A 21,461-nucleotide genomic window follows, 5' to 3' on the forward strand; every position below is an offset into this window, starting at 1 on the left:
CATAAATGGAATGTGAATTTTTCTGTTATACAGTAGACGTTCTTTATAACGACCTCACGTTATTGCGACCATTCCATTAGAACGACCAGTAGAACATGTCCACAATGTTTTCATATAATGACTATGATTTATATTTTCCTTCCGATATAATGTCTGTTTTTTACTGGATGATGGGGGTCATTATAACAAGCCGCTGTGGTGGTTGAGTGGTTATAGTGACGGACTCGCGATGCGAGGATCCGGGTTCGAACCCCACAGTGGTGGTCGGCTGAAGTTGGTTTTCTGTGGTTCCCAACTTCAAGGCGCAAATGCGAGCCGATCTCCCCGTTAAAAAGTCTCGCCACAGAGAGCAACAGTCTTACAACGATAAATCATTCAATCATAACACTTCACTCATAGTTAGAAAAAACTGGTGGCAGATGGCAGCACTACACATAACAAACATTACACAGAAACAAACTTGACGTCAGGTTGCACTACACGTACACTCCACATTCCCGCATGTACCGATTCGTTGGGGGGTTCCGCGGGGGGGGGGGGGGTTGCATTTGTGGTGTAGCAGTAGTAGGTAGCGCCTCCAAAGAATGGCTCGGGGATCCATGTTGTTCTTAAGTCAGCCACCTCGTTGGGCAATTTGCCTGTTGTGCCGTTGTATTTGTAGTTGTAAGAAATATTTCTTTCATCATGAATTAAGACCTGTGTTCATACTAGCTGCATAGTTCAGTTTTTTGCTGTGAGTAAAGAAAGTTGCTAGTGTATTTATACATATAATCTTTTGTGAAAATTTTCAGAATTTAGAATTAATACAAGATGCCCGGACAGCAAAGACTTACAGAGATGAGATAGATATACTCAAAGAACGTGTAAGTTGATAATTTTCAGTTTACTTTTCCATTGTTTGTTATTGAAATCTCCCACAAAAATAGGTATTGAAATAGACAAAAGAGTTTGATATTGAAAAAAATGTTGCTTCTATGAAATGGTGCTGATGGATAAAATTTTCATTGCAGAATAAATTCCTTTCATTTTTCATAATATTTCATTAATTATCAGGTATAAATACATATGGCATGGTATTAGGCATTGTTGCAATCTTTTATGGTCTCCTTTAATTTTCAGTTTTTTTTAAGCCTCCCTTTCATTCTCAAATGTTATTTGAAGGTATTACATGCAAAATATTACACACATTTGTTCTTAATGTCCATCCACAGGTTCGTAAAGTGGACAGATTGGAAAGTGAAATACAGAGGTACAAAGATAAAATGAACGAGTTGGAATTTTACAAATCTAGAGTTGAGGTAATGTTTTGTCTCGATTTCCATGGTTATGCAATGTGATTTTAAAAATTATTATATATGAATAAGAGTTTGTCAGCTATATGCATTGTCATTTATGTAATTGTATTTCCTTTAGCTTGTGTTAATTTCAAACTTTAATATGTTTTCAAACAGGTAAATTCACTAATAAATAGATACAAGCTGCACTCACATGTAAAGAAGTTCATGAATAATTATTCTTTTTAATTTATACATTCCTTAATCTTTTAACGGCTTGTTTTGCTTAATCCGAATTCAGATTTATATTGATTTTCTTTTTTCCCCCTTTCTGATCTTTCAGTTTTGTGATATCAACCAAAATATTCATGAAATTGTTTTTTAAATGTTTTCTGAACTCTACTCCACAGCAACGACATTAAAAATCAAACAAATAAAAAAAATCAAATTCTATTCTTCCTCAAAAATAGGCAATTAAAAAAAAGTCAAATTTTTACGGCATAACTGCTAAAATAAACAATATTTTTTATTTTCCAAGCCAAGTTTGGAATCTCACACCTTCAGGAAAAAGAAATTAAGTGCTTTAATAAACGAAAAATATATTTTTCCAAATGATAAAACCTGCGAACATTGGCCGTTAAAAAGTTGAAGGACTTGTGTTCTAGGAGTTTCTGAGTTTATCATAAATTCCTTTAATTGCAATTTTGTTTTATTAGGAACTTCGTGAAGACAACAGAATTCTGGTTGAAACAAAAACGATGCTAGAAGAGCAACTTGAAGTGAGTCGGAAACGAGCAGAACAAGTTGTAGAGCTTGAAGCTGATATTTTAAAATACTGCTCACAAATCAATGAGTTAACTATAGTAAGTGAGATATGGTTTCTTGGTGTAATGTTTTTTTACAATTTCAGAACTCTTGTTTTGTTTAATTGTAAAACAATGTATAAATTTTCTTGCATGAGCACTTATGTACACGTGATAGCAAGTTTTCATACAGCACTGCATTTCATATCAACTGTTCTTCTGTAAAATTCAAACCATGTAAAAAATAAAAGTATTATTTCAATATTAATTTCCCCCCCCCCCCCCCAATCATAAACTGAGCCTTTGTGTAGAGGAAGATGTCTTGTCCACTTGTCAGACCAGCATCTCTACATAACAGTTTTCTGTATATCCTGAACCTTTATGATGATCCACTTTTCTGTTTACCATATTATTCATCACTTAGGAGAGAGAGGCTGATCGAGACAGGATTCAGCAACTGTTAGAAGAAAATGCCCAGCTGCAGGTTGATAGGAAAGCTTCAGTCGAGGAACTTGCCCAGCTGCAGAGTGAACTGTCTCAGACTCTGAGACACTATTCTCCAGGTAAACACATTATATATGCACTAATATACATCTGTAAAATATATGTTTTAAATATCTTTAAAAAAAAACTGTATATAATAGCTTGAACTGTTTATTGCATGTTGCACGTGTGCTGTATTTCCATTTGAAATTGTGATTTACATATTGTTTCAAAATTATGAACTTTTATACTATTGAAAGGAATATAAATTTAAATTAAGTTAAATTTTTTCCCTTAATCTTTTCAAACAAATGAAAAATAAGCAGAGACTTATTCAAATTTTTGATTCTGAACATGTTAGGTATAAAAATGGCATTGTGTATGCAAAGCATGTAATTGTTGAAAGCAAGATTAAGTAATGTTAATATGAAACAACCTTACATGTTCAGAGCTTCAATTAGCTTATGACATTCGTTCTTGGGAATTTGAGCAGGTGCGAAAAATTAATGTTTGTGAAATAAAAATTGCATGTATGGGAAAGATTTTCAAAGAAATTGAGATATTGTTCAGGACTAGATAATTAATTTGCAAAAATTTGTTGGTTTTGTACAGTCAAGTGTCGACTGTTAATCTTTTGCTTATAGGAAAGGTTCAGAATTGACTAAGGCTTTTTTAACCATGTTATCGTGCGGAAAAAATTCAAAGAATTTATTGAAATGCACTCACATTTGGGTAGCACTGGTGCTGGAAAAAAAATTATGAACATTTTTTTTATGCCTGTAATTTTTCCCCCAGTTGAGAATCATAGTTTGATGGAGCAGCTGAATACAGATGCACAGACTAGAGTTTTACAGTTGGAACTTGAAAACCAAAGATTAAGGATTCTCGTCGACAGTTTAAATAGGTCACCTTCATTTGAAGTGACGGACAGTGTAGGTTGAACTCCTTTTCTTTTTTCTAAATCTTATTTATATTTACAGTATTCAGAGTCCTTGAAGAGGAAATATATATTTTTTAAAATTTTATGATTTTTGCTGTTCCAGGATGCCATGCAAGATATGCAATTGTACATGGATAATCTTGACAGAAATCTCATTATAGAGAAGGGGAATGGAAATCTCGAAAATGTTAGTGCTTTATTCTGTAGCTTTAGTTGCCTTTATTAATATGTTTTTGTGTGTGTGTGTCGTTTCATAAAGTTTATCCATTTTAATTCAGTTCAGCAGTGTGTGGAAAGAGTACAAACTTCTTCAAGAAAAACATTCCACCTTGGAAAAGGAATTGGATGAAGCAAAGACAGCTTTGAAGAAAGCCAACTTGTTTGAGTCTCAGTGTCATGAACTTGAGAAATTGGTTGAAGAACTGAAGCAAAATATTAATTCACAGAAAGTATGTTATTTAGTACATATATGCTTTAGCATTTAACTCGTTCACTGCCACTTTTTTTCTGGGAAAGAAATATAATAAGTACTTTAAAATAAATCAATTAGAATTAAATCAATAATATGCTGAATTTTTTTCTTTTAATTGGAGGGGAAGGGATCAGAGGGAACATGTGCCCCATTGGTGTTTTTAGTGGGGCACATATGTCTGGCACCTCCTAGAGATAGGGGCACGGTAGCCCAGGTCGATAAGATACTCATCTAAAGTACCAAAGGATGTTTAGAGGTGTCGTGAGTTTGATACCTGGTTCGCCCTTGTCAGAAAACTTTCCTGGCACAGGGGTACAACAAAACAGCAACATGACTGCAGAAAAAATTGCTACCGCAGGGAGTCTGAGGGGTTAGTACATCAACCTCTCAATGAGTATAAAAAACAAGCCTGCTGTTCGGAATCGGCAATAAAATGTAGGTCCTGGTCTAATTAGCCCTCGTGTGCAGAAAATGACAGTGGTGCGACAAAAATGATCAAATGATTAAGAAGAGGGAATTAGTCCATTGTCATCTCCAATACCAAGAACCTTTGTTAATAGAAAAGATATGTTATTTGTTGATTGAATATGTTAATTGAGTTGTAGCCCCATATCTTCTGAAAAAACAGGCTTTTACTGAAGCGGTTTTGTCTATTTGTAAAAGAGCATTTTTTCAATATTTTGTCCTCAATTTTTTATGACCTGTGGCACAAACTCATCATAAAAATTTTTTTTTGACAAGTACTTCAGCTTATATAAGTTGGTTCAACCAGCACCTCCTAGAGATAGAAGACCTCCGCAGACTGCTTGTGACGTCAGTAAGTAGTCCATTTTCCCACAAAATATTCAGGGAAAAGGAATTCCCTGCTCGTGCCTGGGAAAGTTGTTGTGAGGAAAAGAAATGATCGGGCTCAGAATTGGCGATTGCTATGCCCCACATCCAATCACTATGCAGTATTTGTGAGCCAATCAGGAAGATTCTACACCAAAATAAGAAGAAACTAAATAGGATGCAGTGTTTCAAAATGTGGCAAACTTGCTAGGTAGTCTGAATGACATTTATGGCAAACAGTGCAGAGGCCTTCTATCCCTAGGAGGTGCTGGTTCAACCCTCTCTGACATTTTCACAGTCCAAAATTACAGCTCTCAATCTGGCCACATGCTCAGGCTTACTTAAGGCTCTTTTAATCCAGGTTCTATGGTATAAAACTCAAAGAAACTAACTTCAAGCAAATTTTGTTATGGTTTATTTATGAGTATTAGAAAATTGAAGTAAAAACCTCTAAATCATTGTTTTTAAAATATTGTTCAACCTCAAATATTATCTCTCTCATCACTCCCAACTCAGGCCAATCTTTAGAATTCTATCAGTGTTCACCAACAAGCATCTAGATCTGTGATATGCGTGTCCAGATTCAATTTTATTCCTCCAAATTTCATTGAAGACCGAAAATACTCTTTATAGGTAATTCTTTAAGAGTTATTTCTCATTGGTTAAAAAAATCAGTCTTTTTACAAAAATACCCTTAAAATTTTGGACAGGAGTGAAATTACTCTTCAAAATTATATTTTTGGATAACACTGGCTTCTATACTGAACCCATAAGTTCTGATACCCTCCCCTCCAAACAATTCCATTGCCCCCTTTGGGAAACACTGTTCTAAATAGTAATTCATTGTCACAAGCTTCTAGTAATTTCATGATTAGAAATTCAAAGTTATATAGTTTGCTGATATGCCAATAACGGTATTTGTGTATGCACATCCCACAATTTTTTTTAAGATATAAACTTTTTAAACTAGGCAGAGCTTTCACATTTTTTTGGTTCCATTCATGCAGTTTATTCTGGTGAACAGAATGTGTAACAGGATTAAGTGAACTACATATAAATATTAACTTTAAATACATATTTAGAGAGGTATGTCATGCAGTTGTGTGATAATTTAGGTAATAATCATCTAAACATTACTTTGCAGGCTGCATGTTTGCTAAATTATGCAAAATTTGTAATTCGACACAAGTTTTTCTTGACTTTCTTGTATGAAAATCTTTATCCATTTTCTTAAATATAAAGTTGAGATATTTGTTTAATTTACAGGAGTGCACAAGCTACGCCTATTGTGCCACTGTGCCAAATCTGTTCTCTTACTACATGGTGTGCCAAGGTGCCCAATCCCTGTGCATTTGCAGCAATTCTTGTTTGTGGTTCACCGAGGTACCGCTAATGCACTGTAGTGCATCAAATACCCGGGATTTAGGAAAAAGAGACATGAAAATTTTGTTCACAGGACGCGTTCTTTTAGAGTAAGGAAAAAGATATGGAGGGCAAAAATTAATTTTTTTTCACTTCCCACTATCTATCACAATTGCATTATCTCGAGACCTTTGAAAGTAGTTTCACTACCTTGACGTACAAAGTCCTGTATTGTTGTTGGTATAACCCGCGGGCTATCGAAGTTCCTGAATGAATATGCCAAATTTTCAGATTTTGGAGAGTTTTTTTCCTCCTGCGGTCCTGTAAATAACAGTAATTTTGCAGCTACCAATCTGCATTCAAAGACAGCATATCTATGGCATAAATTCGCTTTATCTCCACAATTCACACCTTTGCGAAGAATTAAAAAGGGGATTGGTTTACTTTTTAAATTACCAAAATTTTTTGAAGATCGGTGGAAAAAAACAGGATCTGTAAAAACTCCAGCTAAAATATCCATAGTTTTGTCATCTAGCCACTATGCGGTCATGTGGTTATCGTCAGCATGACAATTTCACATCACGAAAATCTGGATTTGGCAAACGGGTGCGTCTCGAGGAAAAAATCTCTACCCATGTGGAATTTATTTTTGGTGCTGCTGACCACAGTTATTTTGGTCGACAAAGATTTTTCCACTCTTTCAATTCCTTTTGGCACCCCTCCTGGAGCGGCACTCAATATGGCCACATGGTCAGCCCCTGATTAGTGGGGGAGAAGTATGCTCTTAACAATAGTCAAAGGATGGACTTCGTACTAGGTGCATACTCATTTTATATATACACAACTTCTGTGAAATACCTATTATATATAAATGTCCTACCTTTCCAAAACATGTTGTCGGAGAGAATGAAATGTTTCCACCCTCTATTCTTGTTTTTCGCACTTCCTCTTGTGCATTGCTGGGATGGTAAATTACTCCCTCACATATTTCTGGGATGTTGCTTAACATCGTATCCCCAATAGAACTACCAATTATGTGTGGTAAATGGGTTGTCGTCTATTGGTCTACAATGCAAAGAATTACAAGAAGTGAAATCAGATCAGAGAATAGATAGATATTGGGCAGACATATTCAAACTGTGTAAGCTTGAAAGCAGCCCAAAGTTCAAAATTTTGCCAATTTTGGTAAAGGCTTTTTATCTTTCCCACATGGTAACGCAGACAGTGAAAGAGAGTTCAGTGTTAACAAAAGTCTGTTTGAAAGTGGAAAATCTATTCATCCAATGCTTTAATAGAATAAGACACAAAATCTTATGTTCAAGGGCATGAAAAATTTAAAAAAAAAATTGTCATTAAGATATTGAACTTCTGAAAGTGACTTGTGATTTGTATAGAAAATATTGTAACAGGCTTCAGACTGGGAAAACAGTAGGGAAAAAACATTTTTAATCTATTGACATGCTATTACGTTGAGAAATTGTTAAGTAAATAAGGTATTTATATTTTTCTCGTTTTTTGCATTTTGCTTTTAAATTTAGTAATTTCTTTAAATTCTGTGAGAAGCTGACTTTTTTTCATGGAAACCCTTATTATATTCTGTACGCACTTTTTTTGCTGTATTAGGATGAATGAGATTTTGGTGTTGAAGCAGCAGAAATTCTTGCTGCCTAGGTTTTCAGTATGTGTGGTGTTTAATTTGAAAATAGTCTAATAATTTTTATTTGTCATTTCAGTAATGCATGTTTTAGTAGAGACATAATATATTTCAGAAAAAATTTGAATGGACTTTAATTTGTGAAGGAAATTTATTTAGAATTATTCGTTCCAACCATTTTTGGCAAAACTTTTGGCATTTCACAGAAAAATTACTCCTTATATTACAGATACAGTTTTTAGTTCTGCTTCATTTTCAAAATTTCTGCTCCAAAAATGAAAGTGTGCTGCTCCAAAATGGATGAGGGGCGCTTGCACCCCTGAATTTACACTAAAAAACTTTTTTTCTTTTTTAATCCATGCAGGCAGACCTGAATAAATGTGAACAGCTGGAACATAATGTTTCCTCTCTGACCTCTGAAAATCAAAGGCTCCAGAGGACAATTGAAAGTGGTCAACAAAAGATTGACGAACTCCAGCAAGATCTGCAATCTATTGAGAATGAAAACCAAAAACTCAACAACAACATGGAGTCTATGAAGTTATCGATCCGGAAGTACCATGATTTAGAAAGGGAGACCACAAATTTGGAAACGGTAAACCACAGGTTGGAGCAAGAAATGAAAGGCCTCGAAAAGGAAAACAAGAGATTGAAAAATTCTCTAGAGGTAAAAGATGTTTCTTTATTGAAATTTTTTATTGAATGAAACAAATGAAGTAAGAGAGAGTAAGACAAGTAAGCTATTGGTAAATGATGATTAGGGAACCACTGGTAAATTATCACTAGAGTAAGGGACCTCTATATGAGCCATTGATAAATGGCATCTCTAAGTTCCCTGCAGTTATACGACAGCAAGGGAACCTATATCAGCCATGAACGAATGAGGGCTTAAGTAAAAGGATCCATGGTTAAAATCATTTCTAGGTCAAGGAAGCCACTCATGTGGAAATTTAAAGAATTATTAATGCTTTGTTCTGGATCAGGAAAAGATTATTGCATATAATTGTATGAAACGAAACATTCAGTTTTAGTGTGTGTAGCAGCAGCTCTCAAAGTGTGCTTAGGTGTCCCCCGCTGGGTGTCACCAAATTTCTTCAAGGGCAGGGTTGACAAATCCCAGGGGCCAGGTTGCCATAGCAACTAAAAAAAATGACATTGGTCCCTAATTTTTTCATGAAGAAAAACTTAAGTCTGAGGACAACAAAAAATTATCTGAAATTATGGGTGTGTTAGCACACATTATTATGCATGTCTGTTAGCATAGATGGACAAGTTCAAAAATACTATTCTGGACTGATATTTTTTGTCAGTGAGAGAAAATGCTTGATGCCTAATTTAAATTTTGCTCGTGCCTAATTTTTTTCTATTTCTCATGCCCTGTTTAAGGGTATTGGGCCAAGCCTAAGATATTGACATATTCTTATTTAGTAATGTGAAGGAACGAGAATATACACCCAAATTATCATTCTTCTGAAGATGGTTCAGGTAGTGGTAGATGGTTCACATAGCTGCATGTGTAAAAGGTTTGAGATTCACTGTACAGCAACAATAGGCTTATATGAAACATTAGTTTACTGACGTAAAAATATTTTTAAACTCTGCTTTTTATACAACTTTATACAATGTTAAAATATATTCATTTTAATTTAAAAAACAGCAGAAAAATATTCCCTGACTGGCCTGAATAAAATTATACTTTGTATCTAGGCTAAAGATGCAGCTGTTGAAAACTTTTTCTGCCGTACGTCATTCTTGGAAAGAGAAAACAAAGAACTGATGAAAGAAGTCGAGAATTTGCGTGAAGTTGCATTGAAAGTCCGTGAGCTGGAACGGGAAAACAAAGAACTCTCCCAGCAAACAGCAGTCGATAAGAAATCACTAGAAGCTCTGAGACTGGTAATTCAATATTTTTTCAATTACAGTTACGTGGCTTAGATAATTGTGCTGAAATATTTGGATGACACGAGCATTGTGTAATAAATTGAAGTCTTCTCTGCTAATCAATGTTCTGCAAAATAATATGTTTGAGTAAAAAAAAATTATATATAAATCGGTAAAATTCCTTCTGAGTAAAATCTCTTTTTGTTGCAGGATTTAGTTTCTGAAAAAATAGCAAACCAGAAGCTGAATAGTGAAATTCACAAAGTGAAGTCTCTGAAAGAAAACTCTGAGATACTTTATGACTCACCTAAACAAGGTTGTGAGAAGCAAGTGAAGTAAGCAGAAATATCTATCTCACCAAACTATTTCCTTTATTGTGTATAAGTTACGGTCCTTGTCCAAAGTCTAGCATCTTTTCAAAGTGGCCGCTGCCTGAAGGCTGTCCAATATGCAAAATAGCTGGTTGCTTCATGAAGACGCTAGACTTCAGATGTGGACCATAACATATAAACTCATGTGTAAGTTGACGCACTGCTAAAAGGATGTGCACATGTATGCCAACCCCCGAAAATTAGACATATTTTAAAGCAATAAAAAAGAAATCATATTTATCATAAAAATGTATACTTAACGTAAAAAGTTACAATGAAAAACATTCAAACTGTGTTTGTGCTATTCATTGCCATTGGGCCAAGTTACTACAAAATGTTTCATTTGGTAAAAGAAAATCAAATATGTCAAACATTGAATGTCCTCAGATTTTAGCTGTCAAAGTTTTTGTCTTGATGGTAATTTTTTTTTACATAATTTTTAGCCTGATTGCAGAAATGACAAATAATTTATTATTCAGCCCCAGTGCTGGACAGTTATTGGTGACTATCAAGAGTTAATAGGCCATAGTTGGCTCAATTTTCCTTCTCTATTTTTTTGATATAGTCCACCTACGTATATTATGATATGCTTATGTAGTATCTGAAAACTTTTTTAGCCAGTTTACAAATAGTTTTTGACAATTTGGCTAACCCTAGCTTCCATTTGTCTCCCAATTGATAAACTTTTGTTTAGTCCTGATTTTTAAATATTTCTTTTGATTTAACTTCAGATCATCAAGTTTTTTTACCATGATTCGGAAATCATCCTACAGTTTTGTTTTTATGCATAAAGTTCTTTTTCTTGTTTATGACAGTCTATCTTATACGAAGGACTCAGAAGCTAATTCGTGAAAGCCAATTTTCTGCAAATGGCTGTCGTATTTCAAGTGACTCTTCATTGTTAAAACTTTCAGTGCTAAAGCATTCAACTCGCTATCTTTGTATTGCAACAGCAGATAGGGCCACTTATACCGACCACAGGATTTAAAGATCCTTTTATCCCATTTTTAATTTTATTGACTTACACTGATTGACTTCTGAGCCCTCCATATTTGAGTAGGTTTTTTATAAGAATTCTGTGAGCCATTTGAAATTCTCCCAATTTTTCATTTTCCAAAATTGGTAGCTATGTAATACAAATTCAGATATTTCATGGCTTCCATAAAAGAACTTAGAAAACATCAAAACCTAGAAAAATTTGCCATATCCCATTTTTAGTATATTGTGCTTTTATAACAAGGAAGGTTCTGTGTATTATTCTTTTTCACTGTTTTTTTCAATAAAAGGTGAGTAACTAAAGATAAAATTATTGACTTCAGTTTTTATTCAACAAAAGATAATTTCTTTTATTTCTGGAATTCATTTATATGTGTGCTGTTTATTGATTTGTGCTCTGATAGTTCTCTTCATCACTGTTTACTGTAATTGGAAAATTTATTTCAGTTTTTTCATTTATTCATTTTAGTGAGCTTAAGGATGCTGACAATTTTTTGATTGATGCAGAACCAAAGAGGGCTGGGGAAGAAAATAACCTCAGGTAAATACAGTGATTATTGGAATTTCAAACTCAGTTAAGCTCTCCCATAACAGTCACCTCGGAAAAATGGTTACATTTTCATAGAACAGAATTCATCCCATTTGATTTACATTAGGGTTAACTTCAAAACAAGGATTTCTGAATAATGACCACTTTTGGACATGAAATTAAAAGAAAAATGATCCACATCATAAGTAATATAGTCCTCAATATTTGCTCTAAAGTTTTTATTCCTTGAGCCTTATGAATATGAAAATAAGTATGGATTCTTTCCTACATCATAGAAGCTAGTCAAGACATTGTTTCAGGTCCACTTTATCAATAGCTATTCAATAGCATGATGATTTTGGCAGTTAGTTCTATGCATTTTAAAATCTTATTTTATTATACACTAGCAAAAATACCCGGTGCTGCCCAAGTTTTATCCATATAACTGGGAGCATTGAAGAAGTGACAAACCATTGTAAAGGAATAAGTGTTTCTGAAAGGCATCTTTTGGGAATGATGGTAACCAAAGCAAAAACATTTCAAAATTCATTGTTTAGGCCTAGAAACTATTGTTTCTCGACAGTTTTTCACCCATTTCAGCATTTGCCCAGCCCCGACATACTTTTGAAGTAGCTTATCGTTCAAGTTGGGTCCTGTTCGATAAATGTGCAAAATTTAGCTGTAATCTGTTGAAAATTGCGGATTTGTGTAAAAAACATACAGAAAGACAGACACAGAAAATCAATTTTATATGTATATATAGATTATAAAACTCATATGTTTGTTTCTAATATATCATTATTTCAGTATATGTTTTGAACATGGTGAAACGCAAACAAAATGTCAGCAATTTCTTGAAACAAGTTCAAAATCATCTGGTGAAACACCTGATGGATTGAAGGGGTAATTATATTTTCTGATTCAAATTGAATTTTTTGCCATAGTTGTGCTGTTTTTTTATTAGATTTTATTTTTTCCCCTGAATAGATGTTTCAAATGGTTATGCGGCTCCTTTCAAAACAGAAACTTAAAATTTCAAGGTTCGATCTTGAATAAAATATACTGTTGAGTCTTGATAATCCCCAATCCAAGTCTAGAAAATTCAAGCTTCTGGATAAACCGAGGCCCTGGAATTTTCCTCCTCACCAAAATTTTCTCTTTCTCTTTTTTGCCAAGAACACTGTTTATTTCATTTTGTTTTATTTTTCCAATGAATATGAGTAATTTCAATTTTAAGGGGTCTTGTTCCTTAGGCTTGGCTCTTCGGTGGACTTCATGCAAGAATTTTTCGCAGGCCCCTCTATAGGAAATTTATTGCTAAAACAAACAATAACTTTCATATTGGGGCCTAAGTAATATGAGAACCCTTGTCAGCCTCCATTATAAAGAGGCCATCTGTCTTGACAGCCCTAATCTCAATGAATTAATCTGTTGAATGAAGAACGAAATAGGTAAAAACAAGTACAAACACACAGGTCTAAGACCCTCACCCCCTTTCCCCTCAAAAGTCTAGTTCTATTGTTTTTGTTTTAGATAATCGCAAATCACCTCAGTCCCGTTCACCTCAGGTCACATTCAGCCTCTTCCGTATTTTAATTTGATGAAGAATGAAACACCAATCTTTGTAGACATATGACTTGAATTGTTTTTCTTTTATAGATCTCAAGCATGCAATAAAGAAACTACAATATCAGAGCTTTTAGATGAAATTAACAAACTGAAGGTCAATTTACAAAAACTGGAAACACAGGTACTTGCTATTTGAGACTAAATGTTGCAATCAAAAGTTCCTGAATTTTCTGCCCACACATGAAATTAAATTTTCGAGTTAGACACATTTTTCTCAGAAGTGGACATTTGATCTTTTCAGTCATGTTGCAAAACTTCTCAGAGAGTTACAAAATTTATTGAGGGAGACATTTGCAGTAATTTTTCTTGTCTCGTATCAACTATCTTCTCGTTTTCAAATCAGAGCAGCTTAAAAAAAAGCTGTTTAAATTTGAAATGTTGACAAAAGCTTTTTGGTCATTTCACCTTAAAAAACCTAAGTTTGTGAGGGGCATGATTCTTTCAAAAGCATCCGACAATTGTTAATGTACAACCATGGTCAGAACTAGCAGAGGGCGACAGGAGCAATTACTCTGGCGGTAATTTTTAGGAGGGCTGGTAATATCAGAAATAACTAAAAACACTTTCATAACTCCATCTACTTTTGGCAAAAATATGTTTGCCCTCTAAAAAAATCAGTTACGGCTAGATTATGCGTATAATTATATTATATAGAAGTATATAATTATACTTCTAATTCTTACATCTGTATTCTGGAGGTAAAGGGCACTATGTACATTTTCATTAATATTTGGATAACGCTATTAATTTTCAGCACTTTTGTTACACTACACCTAGGTGTAGGGCACTATTTTTAATAAATAACAGATATTCACTTCATAAATCAAGTGAGCCCCATAGAAGACATACTGAAAAATCTTTAAACAGCTCCCCTGTAAAATTTCCTTTTTGTGACATGGTGCTTGTTACCTCAGGCAAATCAATATTATATGATGTTTAATCTACAGAAGTAACAAAATATTTCATAAGAATTGTTTTTTTTTAATCTCGATTTTCAGAATGTGCAACAGTCTGAAGAGAATCAAATTCTCTGCAACCAGGCATTGTTTTTGAAGGAGCAAAACCTGAATCTTAAGTCTCAAGTGGATTCGTTACAACATCAATCTGCAACCATGATGTCACAGAACAGTGCACTGCAATCCCGTCTTGCGAAACTGGAAGTTGAGATCACTCTTGCAACTACCCAGAACCAGACCTTGACCTCTCAAAATTCGGTTCTTCAGACTCAGATCTCAAATTCAGAAGAGCAAAATAAGAAAGTAATGTCTGATACAAAAATATTTGTTTGTGTGAATATTTTTTATGCCATTTTTTTTTTACTTTAAAATAATAAGTAGGGCTAGGATTTCTATGATCTTGTATATTTCACTATTTTTATGCAATAGAGCATTTTTCGTAATTTTCTGTCATTTTAAGACAAATTTTCATATTTTTCAAACATTTGAGCAAAGACTTGTACAGGATTGAGATAAGAAGTAACTGAATCATGATGTTTAGGACATCTGTACATTTTCATACTATTGACACAGTCGATTCTTTCTTCAAGTTGAATTTGAAATGTTCACGAGCTGACTTGTTGCAAGCTAGTCTTTTACTCTAGGTTACCTAGTGGTCCCTCAAAGTCAGTGTGGCTGTAAATTGATTCATCATCTAATTGTAGATAACATCGCCACAAAATTTCCTCATCTTCTTCGTCTTTATACTAGACCCTAGCTGGTAGGGTAGAGGGGACAGACACTTCACCCTGCCCGTTGAGTCCTGTATTTGAATTTGCCACTCACACTGTGGGTACATTGTATAAAAATGTTTGCTACCAATGCTGTGATGCCAAACATTTCTTAATCCATTTGTTGTAAGCGGCTAGCTTATGTTTCAGTAAGCTGCTTGTAACATTTAATGTCTAATATGTTTTTGCTTTAGTTTTTGATATTTACATCTGTTATGAAATTTCAGTTGATCCACTTTCATACTAGCTCATTTTCAAGAAACAACCTTTTAGGAGTCAGATCTATTGTAATCATGCTTACCACTGCTCATAAAATGCCTGTGTTACTTCCTGATTCTGTGATAAACTGACTAATTTTATTTCAAGTAACCGCTAATTTATTTTAAATAGCATCAATTGCATTAATATTTTTTGTTCTTACATTGTTTTGCTAAAGTTAATCTCACCAGAAATAAAAAAAGAAAATGTGTGTGTGTGTGTGGTTTTTTTTTTTTTTTTTTTTGCTTTATGAATATATTTTCAGTTTTTTGGAGGCACAAATGCATTATTTATAGAGCATTTTATAATAACTTCTGCATTATAGAAATCCTAGCCCTAATAATAAGTTAATTCTATCATTTGAGATAATTTTTGTCATACCACAGTCATTTTCTGCACATGAAGGCTAATTAAACCAGGACCTACAATTTATTGCTGATTCCAAACGGCGGCCTTTTTTTTATACTCACTGAGAGGTTGGTGCACTAACCCCTCGGTATGGGACTCCCTGTGGTAGCAATCTTTTCCTAGGGTCATGTTACTGAAGTTAATGTGATACATGCATGCTTTGAAACTGTCTCAAGTTCTGAGAAAAAATCTGAAGCGAGATTAAAATTCTCTCAACCTTGTGGGATTGAAAAATAATTGTGATATTTTTGCTCACATGCTCTTCCTCTTACACTTTCATCTTGCAGACACTACAAGAGTATGATGACTTGAGAGCCAAGAATCAGAGTCTGATGAATGATCATGAATCTCTGCAACATCTTCACCAACAATTAACAAATGATTATGAGTGTTTGTTGAAAAATCAAAGTACTCTTAAATCTATTCACAAAAACCTGAAAGTGGAGCACAATAGTTTAAAGGTGGTATGAACAAGTTTTTTTTTACTTTTACATTATGATTTTTTTTTTGTATAGTTTTTTCTCCTTATATTTAATCACTTCCATTATCGATGGCCTTGTTATTGAGGCACATTTAAAATGAGATGTATATTAATGTTAAATTTAGCATTGAAATGATTTGGTACCGTTTTCAAATATTATTTACACATTTTATAACAAGAAATTTTATATGCTTTTGATCTGATGTGTTTGTTTTGCTCACCATAGTTGTCTTATGTGTATCTTTTTAACAGGAAAAATTACAAGCCGCTTTGTTTTCTCAAGAGGAGGTACTGAGACTCAAGGAAGTACTTGAAGAAGATAATTCACGTAATGAAAACAGGTTCCCAGCAAATTTGAGGAATGAGTGCATCCAGTTGAAGGTAACCTACCAATGAGTTTTCTGTCATCGAAAACTGTAAATTTTATGATTGGTGCATTCGATCATAACAGACACAAAAAGAAAGACAATTGTATTAAGTCTATGTAAACTATCCATGGAAGAAAAATCCTATCTGTTTTCATAGCTTAGGGGTAGAGCACTCATCTGGCGAATGAGAGATCAGGGTTCATGTCCCAGTGGAAGGCGGAGTTAAATGTTCTTCCTAAAATAATCTCAAAATGTAACCAGTCTTTCATGGAAGCTTGTATTAACAAGTGGGGACACTGTACAAGTATTTTGCATTAGGAGCACTTTCACAGATTGAATTACACTCGTAGACCAAAGCTCCCCTGTACAAGATCCTGTGTGTCTATTTTTGTTTAAAGGCAACTATGAAATTTATTTAATCAAGCATTGTAATTGAGTATTTCATGTAAAAATCATAGTTATAAAGTATGGGGAGTCTGAATGATGAGTGGGCTATAATGTTATTTATCCGAAAACTCATGTTTTTTTTATCATAAGTCATAACTGCTTTGTATTTATCAGAACTCATATCTTCAAAAAAATCACTTTATTCTAACTCACCTGGGTCCATGGAGCCCTGCAGTTGGAAAAACACGAGTCCTTACAAAGTAAAAGTGTACTACGAGATGCATGTGAATTAAATTTTTTTACGCGGTTTTTACAAAATTTAGGTATGAAATAGAGACTATAGCGTATCAGTGACTTTACGGGTCTTTTTATTTTATCAGTGTTGCAATTAAAGTACTACATTTGTTTGTGTGTGATGAAGTGTGTTTGTTCAAGCAGTGATTTTCATATTTCAGGACCAACTAAAAAATCTCAGGGAAACCCATGAAGCAGTAACCCAAGAGCTGAGGTCACTGCAGTCGATGCACAAGTCTCTGAAAAGAGAGAATAATGAATTGAAACTGAAATACACTGCAATGCAAGGGGAACTTCTCGAGTGTCAGAATGAAACTTCATCGCTAGATATTGAAGTTTCCAAGTTGAGGAGTTGCTGTGATGTAAGTAATTTGTTGGTTATGGCAATTATTCTGAATTGATTTGATAGGATATCACTATGCGACTAGAAAATTTTGATTGTGAATTTATGAATTGATCTGGCAATGTTTGGACATTGTTTGATTATTTGTTAACCATTCTGTTTTGAAATTTTTGAAATAAGTTGCAAATTTGAATAACATTAAATGATGGAAATATAAGTTTGAACAGAAATATGTGTTTATTACGGACACTTTATGGACAAAATATCATTCTATTGAAAGACTAGTAATAAAGAATAGGAGATTAAATACCAAACCATCACAAAATCCAAAAAAGCCCTTTATCTAAAGAAATGTCAGATTTTTAAAGACAATTCAGCAAAGCATCTGCTGTTCTTTCTTTGTCTTACTTTTACAGTTTGAATTGGCTCTTCTCCCAATAGAGAGGAACGATCTTTCTAATATGTATATATAGGTATGTAATAATGTGCTTGTATGCACATTTAGTCTTACCCTTGAAGTTGACACAAACCAGCGATGGGATCCTGAAAATTGGTCCCCCGCAATTACACTCCCAACACATTCTGCCTCCCACTTTTATTTCTTTTCCCTGTAGATAAGTGAGCTATGAGAATTTTAATAATGCAACCAACTTTCAATCTAATTTATTTTGTGTCAACAGAATCAATACACATTATAATTGCTATTTATGGAATGGCTCTAACGTAATCAATTGCATTAAGATTTTGAGAATATTGGGCTGTTCTTTTGGTTCATGCATAAAATTGCATCCCACTTCTTCTTTTTTTGACTGTAGCAATTACCAGAAATCGGTTGTGAACTTTTGTGGTTCTCCTAAGTTTGGTTTTAGACACAAAAGAAATTGTGAGAGCATATAAGTAGATCGACAGTGTATCAGGGTAAATCTCAAATTTATGTGACAATGTATCAGGGTACATAGAACATTAATTGTTCTATTCTTCAGCAGGGAATATCAAAAACTGTCATTATAAATGGTGGCGATTTAAGAGATAGCATCTGTATTTGTGCATGCATGCGTCATATTAAATCCAGCTTAGGAATGGAAACATCCGAGCGGCAACAGCCATATAGAATCATTTTCAAGCTCACGTGAGCATTAGCAAATGTAAATTTTTGATTTGATAAAGAGTAAATAAATAAAATTAAACTATTTATCAAGTCAAAGATTATCATAAAACCATAAATATAAATATCAACCTCAGATCATATATTGATAGCATTAAAAAAATTATGTTCGAGTTTGTGTTGATTTCATGCTTGAATTCTCTGAGTTTATTTGAAACAGCTTCTTATGCATTGAATTTTGCAGCTTCTGTCACAAAAGAATACACTTTTGGAAGAAGAGCAGCAATCACTGATGTCTCATGTGTCAGTACTGCTGGGTCAGTACCATGAATTATTGCTGTTGGTCTCTGAACATGGAAAATTCCGGAAAGAGGAAACAAGCTTGTAAGTATTGCAGCCCATTGGGTGTGCTCATATACAGTCAAATCATGGTTAAACAATCCACCATTTATTTCACATAATTCTGACGCTATAAGTGTGGTGTTATATTTGAATCACAGTTGAACCTGTGTAATCCCTATGCATGAAAGATTTTCTCACTGAAAATTTCTGGTGCTAAGCGAAGCTTGTGGTAAATCAGAGAGAGCAGATCACAGGGTTAGACTTTATTTGTTGTCCTCTTGCAAAATGAGAAGTGAGATGAGATTTATATAATGATGGGGAGGGGGGAATTTTATGTTGCCACAGGGGAAATGATATATGAATGTGGTGTTAGGTGGAGCCACCTCGTTGGGCATTTTGCCTGTTGTGGCCTTGTATTTGTATTTGCACACCAAGCTCTCATTCCACATGTCTGGATTTCAAATTAAGATGTAATTGTGGGGCATAGCCATTAGAAATCAGCTTTATGTAGTGGTTTAACCCGCTTTCATGTGCATAAGATTACAGTGTTGAAACAAGAATAGGATTGCCAATGTATGGCATTGGTCTAAAACAATACCTCTCTAGGATTTTATGCTGCTGCAAATTTTCGGCAAAGTTTAAAATCGTGGACAAGTAAAACTAGTGAAAAGAGTAAGGTGTAGTATCATTATTGTAATGCCGAAGATTTCAAAGGAAAGGGGATTTTTTTAATTTTCTCAAATTTTACAAATTTATATATTTAATAGGTCTATATTTATTTTGTCCAGGTTTGTGCATATTTGGGTAATCGTTGATTACTGTACAGTGTTCCCGCACAATTTGTTGCTCAAATGTTTTTGGCCTGCGCATGCATGAGGTTGCCAAATGAATATTATTTCAGCTGAATAATGCAACTAAGTTACTCAAAAAATTTAGGTTTTTGGGTGATTGAAAATAATTAAGCTTGACATGTACTTCAGTATGCTACAAATAGGCAATTAGTAACAGTCAAGTACAAATAAGGTTGTTTTTGTTTGGCGCAGTGGTGGATAATGTTTAATATACACTTCGCTTAGTGTTCAAATGTGTTTTTTCCAAAACATTCAAAATTGTGATACCTAGTGTTCACTATATGGCAAACATTATCTCACAATTCGACAATAGTTCAACAATGGATTAATGCCAAATTTGCAAAACACCAGTTTTTTTTTTATTGTTATAGTTCTTGATTTATTTTTATTTTTTCTTTCACAGTCGAGAAAAGCTCTGGGAGCTTTGCCAACAGAAAGAGAAGCTTGAACAGCGAATCAGTGACCATTGCCAGAAACTTCAAAGATCACCTAAAAGGTGATTTTTTGTTTAAACACTTTAAACATATTGTTTCCTGCATTTTTTTTTTTTCAATTAGAGGATAAATAAGAGATTAGACTTCTTTTTTATCACGCATTCATGCATTTTGTTTAGAAAATGTATTCACTTCAGTATTTTTTGTCCTTGAATATAGGAAACACAATCCTTTGAACAGTTCTCTAAGAATGAGACGCACTCGTTCTGCCTATCTCAGGGTGAGTATGCTAATAAAACTACATTTAGCCTGTGCTTCTTTTAAAACACTGCATGGATCTGATTATCTAATTTTAATTATGATTTTTTATTTTTCAATTTCAGAACTCGAAACATAATGATCCCTTAAGTTTCCATTCTGACAACTCGACTGATTCCAGCCTTTACTGTAGCTTTAGAAGGCCAAAGAAGTCCAACAACTGGAATCAGCTGAATAGAGGTATAATTTTTTTTCCCTTTTTCCTGAAAAATAATAATAGTAAAAAGCATTATTTAAAATTTTGCGATGCTGAAAATGAATATTTTTTATGTTTCAATCATTCATTGGTGCATGCGGCTTAACACACTGACTAATTACCATTTTAATTCACAATCCCTGGGCACTAATTCCAGTGAGGGCCATAGCAGCTTATCCATTTGTTTGAGCTCAGCTAAGGAAAGTTTTAAAACCTTTTCAAAGTTTTTATTTATTGCATTTGCAAATCCCTCCCAAATTGTGATGTTCACCTCTATGTATGGCCGCCACTGTGTGTAATGCACACAACACATTCCTTGCTTTTTCTTCCTTTCAAACTGAGCCCAACTCCGGTCTAGTGCCATGGGCAATTTACTACTGAATGAAGTGTGTTGAAATATACATGTGTACCTAACAGTCTGACTGTATCTAGTGTTTTTTGCATGAATGTTTAATGCTGATGTCTATTTTTCAAACTGAGTGAAGTGTAGTGATTGAATATTCACCGTTATAAGCCTTTTGCTCTTAGTGGTGAGACTTTTTTAACAGGGAAATTGGCCTGCATTAACATCTTGAATCTGAGAACCACAGAAAACTAAGCTTTAGGGCTGGAAAAATTATCCAAAAATTTAGATGCCAATCTGGGCATGTAACTTAAAAAGATACACAAAATCAATGTTTTATTTGCCAGCGTTTGGCATGTATCGTTGGGGAAAAAATGCTTGC

At 34.0% G+C, this 21,461-nt stretch overlaps 1 protein-coding gene across 1 annotated transcript in view; it reads left to right on the forward strand.

The window, feature by feature from the left end:
* LOC149081401 (uncharacterized) overlaps positions 1 to 21,461 on the forward strand; it is a 39,177-nt gene that overhangs the window by 8,557 nt on the left and 9,159 nt on the right. The window contains exons 9-29 of the mRNA XM_089238220.1: positions 792 to 863; positions 1,212 to 1,298; positions 1,991 to 2,137; positions 2,502 to 2,640; positions 3,356 to 3,492; positions 3,604 to 3,687; positions 3,779 to 3,949; positions 8,184 to 8,486; positions 9,527 to 9,715; positions 9,911 to 10,035; positions 11,537 to 11,608; positions 12,404 to 12,499; positions 13,256 to 13,346; positions 14,224 to 14,484; positions 15,905 to 16,078; positions 16,351 to 16,479; positions 17,309 to 17,509; positions 18,840 to 18,979; positions 20,192 to 20,284; positions 20,442 to 20,502; positions 20,606 to 20,720. Of these exons, the coding sequence (XP_089094346.1) occupies positions 792 to 863; positions 1,212 to 1,298; positions 1,991 to 2,137; positions 2,502 to 2,640; positions 3,356 to 3,492; positions 3,604 to 3,687; positions 3,779 to 3,949; positions 8,184 to 8,486; positions 9,527 to 9,715; positions 9,911 to 10,035; positions 11,537 to 11,608; positions 12,404 to 12,499; positions 13,256 to 13,346; positions 14,224 to 14,484; positions 15,905 to 16,078; positions 16,351 to 16,479; positions 17,309 to 17,509; positions 18,840 to 18,979; positions 20,192 to 20,284; positions 20,442 to 20,502; positions 20,606 to 20,720 (2,887 nt within the window). The remainder of the gene's footprint in view (positions 1 to 791; positions 864 to 1,211; positions 1,299 to 1,990; positions 2,138 to 2,501; positions 2,641 to 3,355; positions 3,493 to 3,603; positions 3,688 to 3,778; positions 3,950 to 8,183; positions 8,487 to 9,526; positions 9,716 to 9,910; positions 10,036 to 11,536; positions 11,609 to 12,403; positions 12,500 to 13,255; positions 13,347 to 14,223; positions 14,485 to 15,904; positions 16,079 to 16,350; positions 16,480 to 17,308; positions 17,510 to 18,839; positions 18,980 to 20,191; positions 20,285 to 20,441; positions 20,503 to 20,605; positions 20,721 to 21,461) is intronic.

This window comes from Pholcus phalangioides, unplaced genomic scaffold (assembly GCF_987345545.1).
Source record: "Pholcus phalangioides strain wild (caught in Gottingen) unplaced genomic scaffold, Ppha-v1.0 ptg000010l_1, whole genome shotgun sequence".
In the NCBI taxonomy this organism is placed as follows: Eukaryota; Metazoa; Arthropoda; class Arachnida; order Araneae; family Pholcidae; genus Pholcus; species Pholcus phalangioides.